The sequence below is a fragment of the Lampetra planeri genome, chromosome 72 (assembly GCF_965212315.1).
Source record: "Lampetra planeri chromosome 72, kcLamPlan1.2.h2, whole genome shotgun sequence".
NCBI classification, from domain to species: domain Eukaryota; kingdom Metazoa; phylum Chordata; class Hyperoartia; order Petromyzontiformes; family Petromyzontidae; genus Lampetra; species Lampetra planeri.
In genome coordinates, this window is record NC_136177.1 from 2449737 (window position 1) to 2468540 (window position 18804).

The 18804-nt window shown below is 47.0% G+C and overlaps 2 protein-coding genes across 2 annotated transcripts; one reads left to right on the forward strand and one right to left on the reverse strand.

Annotated features, from left to right (window-relative positions):
- Positions 1 to 1844: 1844 nt before the first annotated feature.
- Positions 1845 to 7768, reverse strand: LOC144737592 (zona pellucida sperm-binding protein 3-like). The gene is made up of 10 exons (XM_078620350.1): positions 7641 to 7768; positions 6946 to 7157; positions 6410 to 6522; positions 5732 to 5835; positions 4967 to 5144; positions 4479 to 4614; positions 4286 to 4380; positions 3493 to 3587; positions 2975 to 3103; positions 1845 to 2023 (listed from the first exon to the last, which is right to left on the reverse strand). Exons 1-10 carry the CDS (start codon positions 7693 to 7695, stop codon positions 1893 to 1895), a joined length of 1248 nt encoding a protein of 415 aa, XP_078476476.1. The 5' UTR covers positions 7696 to 7768; the 3' UTR covers positions 1845 to 1892.
- Positions 7769 to 7997: 229 nt separating this feature from the next.
- LOC144737591 (zona pellucida sperm-binding protein 4-like) lies at positions 7998 to 17238 on the forward strand. Its single transcript, XM_078620349.1, has 13 exons — positions 7998 to 8087; positions 8487 to 8560; positions 9362 to 9451; positions 10496 to 10617; positions 12054 to 12168; positions 12765 to 12899; positions 13078 to 13256; positions 13528 to 13625; positions 14010 to 14137; positions 15097 to 15286; positions 16279 to 16414; positions 16559 to 16652; positions 16906 to 17238. Exons 1-13 carry the CDS (start codon positions 8050 to 8052, stop codon positions 17163 to 17165), a joined length of 1659 nt encoding a protein of 552 aa, XP_078476475.1. The 5' UTR covers positions 7998 to 8049; the 3' UTR covers positions 17166 to 17238.
- Positions 17239 to 18804: the final 1566 nt, after the last annotated feature.

The following is an 18804-nucleotide window of genomic DNA, read 5'->3' on the forward strand; positions in this document are numbered from 1 at the left end:
ACTGCACATGCAGTCATTGAACATTTGAGTTCCAAGCAGAAAAGGAGAGGTTTTGAGGCCAGGTTATCCCCTCTTATACAGAGCCCGATACGAGCTTGGCGGATTAGTGGAGCTAGGAAACATGGACCCAAAAGGAGGGTCTAGCTCCTCAGTGGTAAAGTAGGAGCACGACGCGAAATGGTGTAAGGATAGTATAATACGCCCATCAGCCACATGTTGTGATCTTCGGGGCCTTCTTTGCCCACCCCCCTTCCACTCTTCCTTCTCCCCCCTCGGTCTCCCACATTCGGTTTGCTATATGTCCCCTCCCCCATCATCCCCTCCATTTAAAATGTCCATCTCCCTCACTGCCCCCCCCCCCCCCCGACGTGGTATCCTCACGTGGTTCAGACAGCAGCACCCCTGTACATGGTCCAGTTGCGTTGGGACCGTTCTCCAGGACATGATACGGTTACAGAGCTGTGCTCCATCAGGCCCTCGTTTGGTAAAAAATTAACCCGTAAAAACAAAGTTTTTCACTATAAATCCTTTATATGCGTGGCGGCTAGAGTCCTCTCGTCCTCTGGCTTGAGATGGCTGCCACCTATGGGTCAGATGATTGCCTGCCACCATTAAGCAATTGGTAATTAAATATTTTTTTCCTAAAAAGTTTAAAGTTATGGAAATTTTTCTCACGAAAATAAATTGTCACGCACAACGAGTCTGTGTGCAAAATGTCAGCTCGATTGGATCACGGGAAGTGGGTTAAAAAACGACCGAAAGATTTGCACGGTCGCAAGCAAGCGAACTTGATATAAAGGATTTAAAAATAACCAGCCAGGCAATAACTTTTTTCGACAGTCACTTGATGCAAGAGAAATATTTGGTCACATTCAGCCACAATACTCATTGGTAAATCTGCAAATTACGAGTTAACCCCATTTTAATGAAGAAACCTAATAAAATTCACCTAACCATTGGTTAACCCTTTCTGCAGCCTTGCACCCATGTGGTTCTCAATCGTTCAAAACATGTATGTTAATAATGAAACGAAGTAGTTGTACTTACACGCCTGCATGTAACAAAGCCTTTGCAGCACAGCGTTGGAACCTTGACGTTGTAAATTAGACATTAACACATTCCTGCATAGGGAGCTGGTAGGAACGTTGGGTTGCTCGATCAATGGCCAGGGTCAACGGTGGCGTGGTGTATTCCACAAATATGGCCGACTGAGGGTGGGCACAAGCCGGCGTGAGTAGGTTAAACGTTCAGCTTTATAAGGGCACCACAGGGTGACCAGCCCCTCCCCACCCAGATATACTTTGTATAGTGCAATGAAGGTACCTTTAAGATACTATGCACTCCCAGTTGTTATTGTTGGTTGGTGTAACTTTGACATGCATCCAATGGACAGAGTTTCAGAGCTCACGTCCCTAGGATGAATAAATATTTTCATTTAAGGCTGTGGGCACTCTGGAAACAATTGCCACATGTACAGTATTAAATGATCCTATTTTTTTGCACGGTTGTTGCACATTACCCGTCTTTATAATGTACCAACAATGCCCAATTACTGTCCACGTTGAAAAATTCTGGGGCCATTTTTCATGGCAGATTAAAGAGGCATAGGAAAGCAGTCAGCTTAAATTGTTTAACTGCTCCATTGCACATGACAAAGAAGACTGCCAGTTAGGACAATTGGGAATGTTTAAAAAACATTTTCCTATATTAGGTAGATCCCACTAGTCCTGCAACGCATAAACTGGAGACCACCTAATCGTTTCCATACTCGCCCTCATTAACTGGGCGATGGTGGTTACACAGTGCTCACAACACCAAACAAAAACCCCACAAGACCAGAAAAGTAATGCACCAGAGTTTTATTATCATAGGTAAAGCAAAGCAACTGAAGATCAGAAGCTCGTTTCCAATCCCTTTGAAGGAGTCGTGCGACGCCTCTTCGAAACAAACACAGCCACCGTGGCACTTGCTGCGACAGCCATCACCAGCGCAGCCACTCCCAGACCAAGGATGGGAGCAGCACCTGTAAAACAATTGAGAGAAAGGGCTGGTGGGTAACTGCGGAGCCATAAAGCTAGGGTTTCCACATGCCGGAGGTTTTGGGAGCATTTGACCTATCCAAGTATTTGGTCAAGGTGTGAAAGGCGTGCTGTTCAAATATGTCACTCACCAAGGTTTGCCATTTAACACTGGTGGATGGGTTTAATTTAGCATGTCACACAACTTATATTGTTAAAAACGATCACAAATATCATATTAGGTCTGTTAAACAGTTTGTCATCTTAAACATATTTACATCGACGACCAAAGGACATTGGAGCATGGCAATACATCTTCGGCATACCTTTAGGGCACTGCTGTAATATCAGTGTTTTGTACCTTTTCAACTAGTTATTGGGGAAAGGGGGTTGTAGTTGGATGTCATAGGCCCTTTCAAAAGGGAAGAAGATAGAGTTCGGAAAAACAAATTTCTTCCTCCCCAAATTGCACAAAGTTCCGTATAGAGATCAAGTATTACAGACTGCCAATCCAAGGTCAACCTGAGAGCTTCATTGCCTCATGGAGGTCCTGGTTTAGTCTTAATTGAATCAGATGGTATGCAAAGAGGTTTTACTCTTTCTGGCAATAAAACAGGTGTTAATATATTCATACCAAATTGATACCCTTTACAAAGAAATCAAGTCTGCATTAACCACATGTACTTTTGGTGAACATGCTCCTTTTATATAGGTATCGTCTTTGAAACGGATTGATCTACACTAGAGACAACCTTGTTTATGGCCTAGTCCAAGTCAATCCCAGAAAACGCCAAAAACGCAAACAGTACAACGACAATCCATGTATCAGAGCATTTATATCCCTGGGCGAGCAGATACATCATGGGACCTATTTGCCAGAATCGAAGTTTGAGAAGTAGCTTTTAACCCCGAGAATGGAAAAAAAAATGTGCCATGAAATAATCCGACAGGATTACCTTTGGATGCAGATGTAGAAACCCGTGGCTGCTGCAGTTTTGCAGGGCTGCTTGGCTCAGCACCATCTGAGAAGGGCTTGGCAATCACGATGGGGCCCAGCATCATATCTTCCACCGCATACGACGGTCCTGAGTGAGAGAACCACATTTGTAATGCGGCGAATGCCCAGGCATAAGCCCATACACACCTAATGATGCTTCCTTGTGTTGCAATCGAAACGTCATGCGAATTCGTGTTATTTGTATTATTTCCCTTCTACGCAACTTTACTGAAAGAACCAAGAATGAATCCCTGCAGTCACAAAAGCATTTCTGTTTAGTTTACTTGGCACATTACAGTACTTATTTCAATCGTGATGCCTCCCACCTTTGATTGCCACCTAACACCATTATTTAGGAAAGGCTTACATCGTGCATGTCGCAGTTTGGCTTTGGACACTTTCCAAGAACTTCACTCCCATGATATTCAAGGGTCTCCTGTACAAGACTAAATGTCCGATTACGACGGATGTACTCACCAGTCACTGCTGCCACATCCCTGCGCCTTCTTCCACTGGGGCACGTGGACTCGCAGCAGCTGCATACCGAGTCGGAGCCATCAGCAGAGACCCACCTGCATTGCACACAAACGTCGTCTGTAGTTACAGGCAATGCTCACTCGTATCCGTTCACATTTGATTAAAGTGACGATTGAGAACGCGTTTAGGGCCAGCACCACGCTCGACCAGACCGATGGCGACAATACCACACTCGATGGGAGCAGTGGCCAGGAATACAACTCTGGGCGTAGTTATGTTTAACTGTATGATGGCACCCAACCTGTAGAGTCAGAGCTTTATAGGGAAAGTACTGAAACTATTTGTAGCATCAAGGGGCAGTCCGTGGCCAGCACCACCTTCAATGTCCTGTTATGCACCAGCCCTGGTGATCAGCTTGAGAAAAATATACTAAGGCGCGGCTCAGTTGATGCTCCTGAATTTAGCCACGAGTGAGATTTGAACTCTGGCTACCAGGCTCAGACTTTTCAAAATGAGCTTAAACGAATTACGGACGTCGTATGCAGGCTTTTACACTTGTTGCAAAACGCAAGACCAGTGCATGAGGCTATGACCAATAAGCACCTGAATACATCTAAACAAGCGCAGACCCGTGGAACTGCACAGGAAATTTTGTAATACCAGTTGCAGCTAGAAACCGAAGTCAGGTCTTGGGGGATATTGGTTAAGCACACATGCATGCAAGGCATGGATTGAGCTATTGGATGGAACACTGAAAAACAAATTGCTGAGCAATACAACGAAGCAGACCAACCTGTATGCAGCCGAGGCACTGTAGGTGCAAGCTTTATTGACAGCCGTTGGAGATGTAGCAACATCTGCAACCTTCAGCTGGCAGAAGACGAAAACCTGGACCGAGAAGAGGAAGATGGGTTCTTACCTCAACCACACTGCCCATCACGTGGCTAAAGATGGTTTCTATAGAGGCCTGCATGACAATAAATCACCTGATCGCCATTGTTGGTGAACGTCGCAAGGAAGCGGAAGGAATCTATGAAGAAGCGAAGGACGTTGTCACTTTGTCGGAGCAGGAAGCCAGAAGTAAGGTGAGCATCATACGAGACTTTGCCATCCACAAGACACCTGCACAGACACCGTAGACGTATGACACGTGGCTTTAAATAGGGCAGGCCAGCAGAAGTATAATACTGCACCGAGGGTGCGCAAAGACCACCTCTTAAGGGACAAGGGGCTCCTCCCACCCGCAAACCAAAGCAGTCACCAATAACGCACATTGACCACATCTCTCATCAGTAGTGTACGGACAGACACTACGTGATAAAAAGCATCAACTATACACCTGGTCAGGCATAACCATCAGAGCAAGATTCAGCGACATTTCAACGTCAGGATGTTATATACTCAAGCAATGGAATGCCACCTTTACAAGGAGCATACACATTCATCAGGTGGGATTAGGAGAGCGAAATCTCACCCAGAGTTAGAAATTATTTGGTAGCTGAGGGGAGAGTTCCTGTCCGGAACCGGGGTTGCAAAGCAGCTGACCACGAAGATCCGGAGTGGAACGTGGTTCAGTGCCTGCACGCTCGCCTCGACATGCAGAGTCTGGCCCAGCTGGTATACGGTGGAAGGTCGCGCCACACTCCAGTCGTCTTCATAAAAAAGAAACCAATTAGACAACTTCAAAACACAATTGCCAAGGCCGAGTGCAGACTAAAGACAAAGCCAGGAAAGTGCTTGATCACGCCACTGCTTGTGGAAGAATCCCAGATAAATCATGGGACCTCCTTTGCCAGTACCAAAATATGAGAATTGGTTTAACTTTGTTCTGGCAACAGGTGTTTAGATGTTAAAACACCAAACTGAAAACTTTTACAAGGAATCTTGTGCATTAACCACACTATTTGTGGTCGGAATGCAAAAAAAAACTCTAAAGAAAGCCGTCTGGTGTGGACCAGTTTCAAAGACAATGCATATATTAGAGTTTGTGTTTGCATTCTGACCAAGGATTCTGGTTAATGCAGACATGATTCCTTGTAAAAAAAGGTTTCAGTTTGGGGTTTGCCAAACAGGGGAAAACCTATTCTCAAAACTCAGATAAAGTTTAGGGACCTCGGGCATATATCTGGCCTATTCTTCAATACCAAGCAAACATCTTGAAGGGTTTATAGTCTAAACTGCCATCCTGGTAGTAGCCATGTGCACAATAGGCAATCAACGTCCTCACATCACCACTGACCGGTCATGAGCCTCAGCGTGAAGCTCAGCTGCTGCTGCATAACCTTGGCGCTGCTGAAGGGGATCCATGTGGGTTTGATGGCATTGCTAGACACGTTCCCCTTCCTGCAGTGAGGAGGAGATCAGGCACACATTCTCGACAAACGAGCAGAGGTGGGCGATGCTCGACAGCACTAATTGTGACCAGATTCTTATTGCAATGCTGTTAACAATCTTACAAGGAGTAGACAAGCGAAGAGATACATAACCATATTTTCAGAGTATATTTAACATCACAACGTGCAAGACTTATATCCGACGAGGACCAAATAAGATTAAGTAGGAGACTTGGTGCAATGGAGTATAATTAAGGGGACCGTGGTTCACAGTATGCAAGGCATGCACCACTTCAGGCGTGGACACTTGCAAGGCAGGAGGTTTGAGGCAGGCCACGCCACAGGAGCTTGATGTGAACCCATCCGTAAAGTTGGCACCAAAAACCCCCACGACAGACAGCACAGGGAGACCTTCCATCGGAAGCTTAACTCGCTGTTAATTTGGATTCATTGCAATTCAGGCCTCGCAAAGTTAAAGCACACGAAACGGCACGTAGTTTGTAAAGACAGTGGTAGAATTGCAAGCAGTTTAGCTGGACTTCAAAATGAAGCAAATGTCAACAAGAGACTGCTGGTGAACTCGCCTGGGATAGCGGCAAACGACCGGCACGGCGACGTAGTTTGTGCGGATAATGCCCGTGTTGGACGTGGGGCGGTAGTAGAGGTAGTTCTCGTAAGAAAGCAGCTCTGCACTCATCTAAGGAGAGGTGGAAGACGTGGGTTTTTTTTAATCTAATGCAATACTAGTGGAAGTAAAAAAAAAGCTCAAACACCTTGGTGGAAGACCCAATGCAGCAGTTCCATGGTTTAAATAATTCACCTAGCTCCTGTCCACCACAAAAACCACACCCACACAAACTATGGCAGATGCCCGATCTATTATGGAAGAATAAAAATGCTCTAATGTACTACTGGTCAACCAGAACGGACGTTAACATAATAATGCAATGACCGATCTACAAATACCAAGGAGACTTCAAAGCGATAAACCCCGCTGTTATTGAAGAAGTTTGGCTCGACTCGAATGCGGAATTGTAATTCTTCTGCATCTAAACTCGGCCAAAAAATGAAGCAGTTGGATTGCGCAGATTATGTTACAGCAGCATTAGCAGCCAGTTACCTGGATGCTGCTGCCACAGCTTTCCAGTGCGTAGAGGAACGTCACCGTCCCAACAAGGGCATCGCTCTCAGTGATGGGGCAGGCTGGCACTCCCAGGGACAGGTCACTCGCCTGGGCCAGGTGACCCGTGCCGAACAGGTCCCTGCTCACGGTCAGCGTGAGCGTCGCCTCGTCACACACCACACTCACCGTGGCGGAGGTGGCCACTGCAGCTGGCGGTGCCGCACGGGACGAGACGCGAGAGTTACCCAAACAGTGACACAGGTGGTCAATCAAGCCATAAAGTCTGAGACGCGAGTCACAATCATCCACACGGAGCTACTAGTGCTAGGGTTCGAATTCCCCAGTAGCACCTCAATAAATTTATACACGCGTTACGACAGGTTAAGAATACGTTTTGGCAATCTACTACTGGATCAAGTCTCGCACATTGCGGTCGTCAGTTTGACCATACGGATCAGTACGGGCGGAATTAGGGCAAAGCCCAGGTCTACACACTTGTCGCCGATGTTAACATTACCGGGACGCAAATTCGCGTTCAGGTATATAGAACAGTGAATTAACCACCACGCCACACTACCAAACCCATCGTTAGTGCGGGTATATTATGGCGTTGACATCAGTAAACACGGTAGTTGCATTGAACAACAAAACAACAAGTTTATAAATGCATATTTTGACCAAACTGCACTCACCAGAGGCAAGACATAACAACCCCAAGACCGCAAACAAAGCCCTCGTGGTCTCCATCGCAAGGACAACAAAAACCGAGACTTAGCACGGCACCAGCAGAGCCAACGCAGCTACTGTCCCGACTCGGGGCTTTTATCTGCGCCCGGCCTCATTCAGTTTCAGTAATGAGCCAATTAAATCCTCCTGCGTACGTGCCGCGTGATTGCGGTGCTGCTCCAATCCATGCACGTATGCCGAGATCAAGCAAACTCTACTGATGAGACAATCAGTGAGTGGATCTGGTCTGATACAATCTCGCTGATGAGACAATGCGTGGGTGGATCTGATCCAATCTGGATCGGGATCGCTGAGGGCTCTCCATATAAAAGGGGTCGTGGCCTAAAGGAGGCGACGCAGCCGATTTGTTTTACGATGGCGACCCTGCGAGTTCTTCTACTGCTCCTGACCAGGTGAGGAGGCGGAGGAGCGTGCTGAGTGGTGTTCAGGGATGTTACTCAACATTTCTTGATAATGAAGTCACGTGTACGTTTGTAAGAGCGAGCGTATCCATATCGCTCTGGGTAACTGACCTGCATGGAGAAATGCATTTAGATAAAAATGTGAAAGTGCGGTCCTGAAATGTCTCGCTTACACCATTTGTGGGTGGTAAGGGTTCCAAAGGTGGCATTGCGTGGCGCTGTTCACACCAACTCCATCGTGCACTGTGCTGGCCTTGAACAGGTGCTCCCTAAAATCGCTACTGGTCACTTAAATTTTTTTTTTGGGGGTGGGGGGGCGGCGACGGCAGTGTTTGCCTCTTTCCCTGTGTTCTCTCGTCTTGGCGGTCACGTGTCTCGTGCTCCCCACAGCTTCCTCTGCCTGGGCTCCGTCCTCGCGAGGCATCGCCAGTCGCTGGGACCACGGACGCTGGGGGAGCCGAGTGGTAGGGGGCACTGCTGCTTCTGTCGCCACAAAACCACATCGCGCATTCGCTCAATACCACATCGTGTGTACAGACACCGCCGTGCGCAAGACTAGAAGGGCGGCGTCTAGGTGAACTGGAAAAGTGTTACCGGCGACATGAGTTGCCCACAAGAGCGCTGCCTGGACGAGGTGGGGGTGCCTTTATTGTGCGCTGCAGCAGTCACGTGACGCGACGTGATGGCTGCCGGGCACGGGGCCGGCATGGGGATAATTAATAATCCTCCAGCGCATGGAAACTGGGCGTTCAGGGACATGAACTCCCTTGCACGTTTCTTTTTACAATAATAACCCTTTTGAAAAATATGGCTTTTGACGGATTGGTACGGCTCTTGAAACTGTACTTAAAATAGTGAGTTGTACAACTTGGACAGCACACGACTATACGTAACACTCACGTGGCAAAATCATCATGGCCTTGTTCCTTTCCATTGTAGTAACAACGAACTGTACAATCGCGTTGATAATTTGCATTTGTCAGGCTCTACCTTGGCAACTTTCCACTACAATTTCAAGAGTCTAATGCAGGGGGTCTACAACCAAAATATCAAGAGCCATGTTTCAACCTGTGGCTTCGAAGCTGCAGGTTGACGATCCCTGGTATGAGGTTCATACTGGCGAGTCGTGCACGTGCAGACTTGTGTGCACAGAAAAGGTAAGGGACTGATGTGCGCCCACCCACCAACCGTCGCGGGCTGTTTTTTAATTACTCCGGAAGGTGTAGTTGATGTTGACGTTTCAACTTCTGAACTGCCTCCCCCAGGTCTGCTGAAGCAATGCCTCTCCTCCACTCTGGGTTTCTCTGTGGGATGGCGCAGCTCCTCTGACAGTGATTACCGTGTCTTTGTACGGAGTGAGTCCACGAGCTTTCACTTCAATCGTGATGACATAATTAATCATCTTGATCCATTGTATGATTGCATATATGAAGCTTCTCAAGGATCCTAGCAACTTGATTCAGGGTTGAGAATCTCTGGCCACTTGTTTTGGTCCCAACTGCTTCGTTTTCAATGCGTTCTGACCTCTGCAGTTTTTGCTATTCGGTGTCGCTTTTTAGGTTTTTTGGTTCACTCTGGGTTATGAAATGTAGTTCTTATGAATTATGGGAAATTTAGGAATCTTGGGTTCAAAGCATGATATTATATTGGGTTCATTTCAACTAGTCTAATACAGCAGCCGGCAATCAACCCTTAATTTTCCATAGGATAAATGCGTGTGTTTTTGACAATTCGTTTTTTACCCTTTTATCTGGCAACAAAACTGACACCTTTTTTTACAAGGAGTCATGTTTGCATTGACCACTAAACCTGCAGTCGGAATGCAAACAAAAACATAACTCTGATAATGTATGCACTGTCCTTGAAATTGATTGGTCCACACCCGAGACGGCTTTCCTTAGAGCCAATTATCATGTTTTGCTACTGGCAAGCGAGGTTCCAATGGTGCATGTGTTATTAAACAGTTGAAGCCCTTATTTATCGATGCCTACTTTTTGCTTGCATACGCAATGGGCTCTTCCTTTCATTAAAACATTTCATGCAAGGTGGTACCTTCTGTTATAAGCTGAACCTGGTGACTCCTGTCAGACTCTGGTTCTCTACTTGCATCGTCTGCATTTCCCACCGGAATCCTCCGTTGTCGACTTGGACGCTCTTGTCGCTAAATCTGCCGCGCAGCTATTAGACGAGGTCGTTGTGCAGGTTTGAGAGTACCGTAACTCCAACAGTGTATTGAGGATCCTGTGTCCTAGAGACGTTCCTGGTACTGTGGAGACTTCCTATTCGCGTTGACGCTGACGCCATACTTTGTTGTTCTCCTTGCAGTCACGCTACCCACATTAACTTGTGGTGCGCAATCCAGATGCATGTTTTTATAACTTTGTGCTTGATGTCGCCAGCGGTGCGGAATGAGGCCGTGGATGTGGAGTCTGTGCAGGGGGAGTGCGGCTTCTCCATCGCGAGGGACGGTGCTGCGCTCCACTTCACCGCTGCTGGTGATGCCTGCCACGTGCGCGTGGAGGTGAACACGAGGAGACCGTTGACTTGCGTCGATGCTAGTACCTGCTGGGACTGCTGTGGTAGTAGCGAAATTGATGTTTCGCAATCCATAACCGATCAGCCATCGCGTGCCACCGATGTTGTCTGGCCAGAATCGAATTGGATTTTGTCTACCCCGGTATTTTTCCCTCTACGTTTGCGTAGCTCGTACATTTATTTTTAAAGTTCCTTCCAAGATTTTTTTTTTTTAGCTCATGCCATCCACTCTGGAATTAGTTTTCAGATGGTTTTTGTTTTTTCTATTTATTCCTACAAAATATTTCGATCATCCCCTTGCTGGTAGCGACTTTGTTTCTAGTTTATACAGCAGCTCTTTCTCGACTGGTATCCCTATACAATCGATGCAATGCTCATTCCATCTGTCTTGTTATTAAGATCTTACATCCTTGTTTTTTATCGGTTTACCTTGGTTTGCGCTTTGCATTTGTGCTCTTGTTCACTGTAGTATGCCATGTTACTACATTGCTCTTCCAGCCATTCCTAAGTCCCCTTTCTTGACTCGCATTGCTTGTTTGTCTTTATTCTCAGTCTCCTCAGTCTTATCTCTAGCATAATCGTTCTCTTTCTGTGCTTAACGGTAACGCATTCGCCATCTCTAGACGTCCATATAAACCAAAGTTCTCACCTTGATAGAAGCAATGTGTTAACGGTTTACATCACACAACACTGCAAAACAAGCTTTCGGTTTATGCATTTCACGCCTGCCAATGGATGCAGCTTTCGCAGTACTATTCGATGCAAAGATGGGAATCGGAGCAGTTTGCTTGGTGTAGAATAATCAGCACTCTGTATTGATACAGAAGGTCACTATCCAAGCTGGCTTGTAAGAGACCAACATAGATGTAAGAAAAATATTGCACAAGGCGTAATTGTACATGTATTATCTAGGACAACAAAATGTAACGTTGGCAGACCTAACCAACATACGAGCTTTGTGCCAGAAAGATGTGCACTACTTGAGGTTACTTGCATACGCCATGAAAGTGAAAACTAATAATAAAATGTGTAGTTGACACAATGGGCTATCTGCCCAGGGATCGTGATGCCCGTGTAAAGGGTGAGAATTTGTGAGTACGGTGGTTTTGTGGGAAGAGGAATGGAGGTTTTGTGGCAAGGTCAATATGGAAAATGTATTACACGTGTAGAGCGCAGCATCCGTTGTACAATAACAAGGGGAAACCTGGGAAAGTGATTTCGGATCCAGGCATACAACCCCCACGTGCGGTCTGCCTGTCTTAATTTGGGTGGCAGGTGGTGGCGGGTTTCCTATTGAGTTTTACTTGTCATTAACCTGGCCTCACCCAAGCATTTAGAATGCACAATCTGCTGTTTTTTGTTTTGAGCCTTCCTGGGGCACTCGCCCCCGAGTCCGATTTTGAGGGCTGCTACTTTCACCAGGATGGCAGGAGGAAGATCCAGGTGGAGCTGCAGGAGATGCGGCAGGGGCTCAATGGGCTCGTCTGGGCTTTCACCATCGACTGCCCTGAGAACCTAAGATCGGTGAGGGCTGGAGGTGAGTACCTTTGACTTGACACTGCTAATCGGACCCACAGACTGCACTACCTATGACTTGGTGCTCTAGAATGGGTCTGCTGAGTCAACGACTGCCTTTTTTTAATCGACCCAAATCATCTCTCTTGGTGCTTTTGCAATAATGCGTTTCATGCCCTTGGCTTTTACTAGACAAACTTGCTGCTTGAATCATTTTCCGATGCAATGTCCCCCAGTAGCTGATTGCAATAGTTGCACCGTATCAACGCGTTTTCCTAATGCACTGCTGGTTGGTGCTGCCCTGGGTCTTTAGAGTTAATTTGACCATGCTTCACCACGCCGCTCCTTGTTGGCAAAGGTTGAGTGACACTGACCTGCAATGCAACACATTGTGCTGCACTGCCATAGCCTTTTACAGCCAGTGAGCACGGTGTTTGCCCATCTTTGCGGTATACTCAACCCTGCTCCGCTTCTGAGATTGGGTGTATTGCCTGGGTGAGTTTGTCATGTGCCAAGTAACATGAATTCGCATACTTGACATGTGGCTCAAACGATGACTTGCATTTAAGTACGTGTGGGGTTTTGTACGATGACCGGTTGTGCTCCTGCTGTTTTTAGAGATCGCCACGTGCTCTGGTCAGAGCAGGAACTTCCCATGCAACTCTGTGCAGAGTGTCCCGAGCACGGACGTCTGTGCACAGAGTGGCTGCTGCTACGACCCCACTGTACGCCGCTGCTTCTACACTGAAGCTGGTACATGGCTGACTCAACAGAGGTTCCATAATTTACTACCTAAACTAGGCTCTTGCTGTGAGGTTCTATGTTGGCACAGTAGCATCCTGTGGTGCTAGTTTCTGGACTTGTTGCATCACCACGGGCTACATGGGGCATCTTCTGTGATTCACCGAACTCCCCATTACCCTCCCACCAGTGTGCACCACAGATGGGCGCTTTGTGGTACCTGTGTCTCGGAACCTAACATCTCCACCGCTGGACCTGAGCACCGTGCACCTGACTGGCAGTAGCAGTGCGCAGTGCAGTCCCGTGCTGGTGTCTCAAGACCTTGCAGTCTTTGATGTACCCATGGCAGCGTGTGGTGCCACTGTGCAGGTACTGGACTCTACTTTGCCCTGCCCCCATCCTGATGGTTGTTGTTTGGCCTTGTTGAAGTGCTGCATCGGACCCTTCACGATGTACAACTACCCGAGTACAATCATGCACGAGTTGATAAAGAACAGCGTGGTCACTGATTGAGTGTCAAAGAAGAATTCTGGGTATCCTAAAATCTAATTGAGCAATTTGGAATCTTTGCCATTACCAGTTATCTGCTTGAGCACTCAATGGAAGTATCGTTGTGTAAACTACTTTTTGTTGTGACCAGTGGAGTGGGCAGGAGCTCGTGTACGAGTTAATGTTGGTCTCCGAGCGGGAGCTCTGCGTCGATGGAAACGTCGCCATCACCAAGTCGTCCACGTACAAGTAAGAACTGCCACCACCCCTCTGCACGTGCTGTGCTCATGAGAGTTAAGCACGAGTCTTGCACAGGAGACCCACCCCCATCAATATCCACTGTCCCTGCAACATTAAATAGTTGCAGCATATCCCTGCAGAACCATGACCAATCTACCTCCATATTCAACGATTCAATTTTCAAATTGGGACCTTCAACGCACAGGGGCGTCTCTTCTTCATCACATGATCTTTTTAACATCGCCTGAAGTAGTAGGAATATAGTATTAACCAAAGTGGTCCCTTGACTGGTACGTCTGCAAAGCACCCTGTCAGTCTGCTGTGTGGCTCCTGCAATCTCTTGCTGCCGTGAGGGCGTTGTGCTTGTCTTTTTGATGGGTGTCTGTTTACCAGGATGGTTCTTCAATGCCGCTTCCTTGGAAGTGGAGACCTGCAGCTTGGAGTGCAGGTGAGCACTCTCCCACCGCCACCTCCAGCCACGGCCACTGGGCCCCTCTCCCTGCTGCTCCAGGTCTTCACTGGTGAGTACTGCCCTCCCACCACACCCTGTGCAGCTCTGAGCGGACAAATGGCACTTTAGGGGAACACTGGTTGTGATGTTGCTCTGCCCAGGGCAGACTTGTCTGTATTCTCTGTATTAGCTCTGGCTCGAAGCCAGCTGAAAGTCATGCTTATTTTATCGATTTCCGAGATAGCAGCTCAACCCTGGTTTAATTTCCCGTGATGCAGGCTGCATTCAAAAATCGTAACATTAATCGTCATGGCTACTTGTTTAAACTGCAAACCACTTCAACAAACGCATGGCGTACTAGGCTGTGCTGCCAGTTTTGTGAACCTGCCAGAGTTCATAATTAGCCATAAGGGACCTAGAACGACTTGCATATTCTCCATGGTACGATGTGTAACTTCAAATGCTAATTTCTGCTGAGGTTTTGAATCATCTAGCAGCTATTAGCTGAAACTGTTGTTGGTGTGGGGCTGACATTGAATGGGATGACACTGCCCCTACCAAATGTGTCTTTTTGCACAACCCATCAATCAAAACGGTCTCCTTGAGGGCATTGTTTACAGGAAAATTGGACTGGCTTTCTTAACCTCATTTGTCAGGTCACATTTGCTTGACCGAATTTATCAACCGCTTCATTGGTTACCAATTGGCTAAAAATGGGACTAGCGCTTTGCCAACTGCTAGCACCCGATTCCCACCCCTCGGTGTGAAACCCTTACAACATCTACAGAAATTTAGAGCTGCCGTTGTATACACCGTATGTAAGTGAGGGTCACCGTTTTATTCTGAAAGTACACATGAAATATAAGCCACGGTTTTTATGCCAGGAACATGTTGATGTGCATTAGTTCAATTCAAAAGTAATGCGCACGTTTTGGGGGGGTTTGTGCTTTGCCTTATCCAATGTGCTCTAAACAGGACCTTTACACCACTAATCCACATGCCTTGTGAACCATGTCTGCACGCTGCCAGACAACTCCTACACCACGCCGTACCAGCCCTGGCAGTACCCGCTGGTAACGCTTCTGGGAACGCCGCTCTACGTGCAGACGTCACTGCTGCACCGCACTGACCCCACGCTGGTGCTCTTCCTGAAGGACTGCTGGGCCACGCCCACTGCCGAAGCCACAGACCCCACGCAGTGGAAGCTTGTGGTGGATGGGTGAGGCTGGGCGGGGTAGTGCTCAATAAACCCTCACTGCCACAGCACGGCCTGCAGAGGCAACCTGGTTTGAGGCATTTGTTGTTTATTTTTCTTCCCCCACGTAAGCCGTTGTGGTGTAATAGGTTTTTACCGTTTCAACTGGTACAAAAACTGACACCTTTTTATACAAGGCATGTTTGTAATAACCACAACACAAGCGGTCAAAATGCTAACAAAAATAAACCACTCTGATGATAATGGTATGCACTGTCCTTGAAGTTGATAGGTCCACACTCGAGACGGATTTTCTTAGAGCCTAGTCTCCATTGGTGTTGGACCAGATGACGCCAAAAGGCGTACAACTCAAAGACGGCGCACTATCAGAGTTGAGAGCTCGGTAAACATTTACACCGAGACCTCGCTTGCCAGTGGCAAAATATAGTAATAGCTTTTTACCCCTTCAACTGGTCATCATCATCGGAGTTGTTTCTTTTTGTTTGCATTTTGACTTGTGGTGTGGTTATTGCGAACATGATGCCTTGTATAAAGGTGTCTGTTTTTGTACCAGTTGAAAGGGTAAAAACCTATTACCATATTTTGCCACTGGTAAAGGAGGTCTCATAGTGCAAAGTTGTACAATTACGTCCCTTTATCAATGACAACAGTTCGTGTAAATGGGTACGATCAGTTTCTGGAGTTTAAGCAAGATTGCAGTGCCATCCAAAATGTCGATGGCCACTGCTCCTTGGGTTGATGTTCTGGATGTTAACACAGCCACCCTCTGCCTCCCAGAGCTGGTGATTTGTACAAGGCCGACTACATGTAGTGATGGTTGCATTGCACAAATGCACTGCCTGTTGGCATTTGGGCTGCCTTGCTGATCGTGAGCATGTCTTGGCTAAAGCTGGCCTTCATCCGTGCATGCAGATTTAAATAAAGATACGTGCATTCAATCCGATGCATATAACACTTGCTTTGAATTGAGGGTAAACGGCACTTTTCCTGTGCAGCTGCCCCGTGCAGTCTCCTTGTTGCAGTGTGTCCTTCCCTGGTGTGGCGGACCTGCCACTGCCTTCTCACTACAAGCGTCTGGCACTCCAGGCCTTCGCCTTCATGAACTCTGACCGCAGCACCACCCGTGACCTCGTGAGTGCCTGATTCTTTCCGCCATTAAAAACCAAGTCCCCATGGAGGGATGACGTGTACTGTGTCCAACTGGAGAGGGCACAAAAGACTACGTAAAACATGGAATGCTTTGCTTACTGGAGCGATGCATTCTGTCTGCCACAGGTTTACCTGCACTGCTCTATCGTGGTGTGCGACAGCTCCAGCCCCAACTTCCTCACCGAGTGCAATCGGCAGTGTGGACAGACCAGGCGCTACCGTGAGCACCACCGCGACCTCTTGAATATCTTGCGCTTATTTACCCAGCTGACAAAGGGGTTTTCATGTTGGTGGTAATGTTGCTATGTTATCGTTTCTATTTAGAGCACATTTGCTGTGACTTTGCAGACTAGTTTTTGACAAGCCGTGGCATGCCTTAATGACCTACTCGTTTTATTTTTCTGGGACCTGAATCCTTTAGTGTCCTTTTGTATGGGCCAGTGGTCCTCAACCGCTTTCTGTTCTTGTTCCAGAGCGCAACGCCATCTCTGACGCTTCCAGCGTGGTAGGAAAGCACGTGGTGTCGCTGCAGGGCCCCGTGCTCTTTGAAGAAGCGCCTGTTAACGACGCTGCTCTGCTGTGGCTGGAGGCGCCCTCCTCATCGTGGGCCTCGGCTGGGACTCTGTCCTTTCTCCTCGTCATTGCCACAGCCGTCATTGCTCTCCTGTCTGCTGCCATTGCCGTCAGGAGGCACAGGAGCCGGGCTGTGGCGCTCGATGGGAGTGGCTATTGATGACTACTTGTGATTGCTGGCACTTGCATGTCTTGCTGACCATTGTTGTCACAAATAAAATGCTGAAATTCTCTACTGCTGTTCTGACCATTTACGAGGATTGTATGTGTGCAATATGTCGGAAGCGTTTGGCCACGTTTCTTCCCCAAGGCAAGTCTCCTCAATAGCAGCAACTTATACTAAGGTGTAGGTTATTGGCTTGAAACAAGCAACTTGCCATCCTTAAAGAATCTGAATCCAGATTTATTTTATTACTTGATGAATCTCTTTCCCCTAAAACATGCTAATGTGGACATTATGTTCCAGGAACATTTCCCATCACAAACTATTTCAAAGGCACATCAATAATGTGGTGGAAGGGGGGGAGAAACGGAATACTGCTAACTTTAACTAGCTTTAGGTGAAAGTTGGGTTATGGCATTACAACGCATCTGTCCAGAATGTCAAAGTGCTGTTCCCCTGGAAAAGACAGCCACCCCACCCACGCTGTGGAGGCTTGACGAGACCTTCTTTTTGGCCTTGTGCACGAGTGGCTTGGCGCTTCAGACCCCTGGGTTCTGATGCAGTGACGCATCCATCTCCAGCTGCATTGGGGTGATTGCTGTAGAAACTCTGCCTCAACGCGGTTCCTCCATATTTAACTGCTTGGGCATGGCCGCCACACATGCCGATAGCCAGGAGTCTCCCGTTTACAACTTCCTGAACTCGGACCCGTGTTAAACCATCTGCCTGGAAAACTCTGCTGTTAGGAAGACCGTTTGCATCAAACACGGCCTGGAAATCCTTGACCCCCCTCCCTGAATATGGCCTCCTACCTTTTAAAACTAAACCTGAATAGCGTTTCTCCGAAAATTCATCGCACTATGAAGGATGGACAACCTGTAATGACCATTTCTCCTGGACTTGCTCAATCCTACATGATGACGCATGAAACAGTACTCCATTTTTTCGGAGTGATTTGAACGTTCCTTTTAAGTCGTACCTGTTAAAATTAGAAAACACACTAAACATCTACTTGACCTATAGCCTGAAAAATCATGGTATAAATTTACTTTGTCCTGAACTGAACGTTTGTAATAGTACACTGTAAAAAATATCCGTAATTTTACATGAGAAAATACTGTATTTGCTCACGGAAAAATTACTGTAATGAAAATTTAAACGGAATATCCGTTAATTACGGAGTAGTTCTTTGTGGAATAGCTCAAAGAAAAGGCGGGAAAGATTGAGAGCAATTTATTTTCAACATGCAGCCATATTTCTATTCCTCTGTTTTTGCTGGTAAGACTCTCTCTGAAATATAAAGGCATATAAAACACATACTTAAATGATCATCGACAGGACAGCTTTTTTATTTATAAAAAAAACAATTGGACAAAGGCCAGGACCTCAACAAAACGCTAGTACGTAGCCTACAGTTTAATAAAGTGTGATTTTAACGGGTTGCAAAGTGTTCCTGGAGGGCTTAACTACCTAATTTAACTAATTAGTGTTAATTGGACCATTTGAATTTCTCTTCTCGGTTCAGGTGTTGGTCATTTTGGGAGACCTAGAACACATGCTAGACTGTGGCTGCCAGGACCAGGGTTAAGAACCACTGCTGTGGAGGTGCAGCAGTGTATACTATGATGCTGGTTTG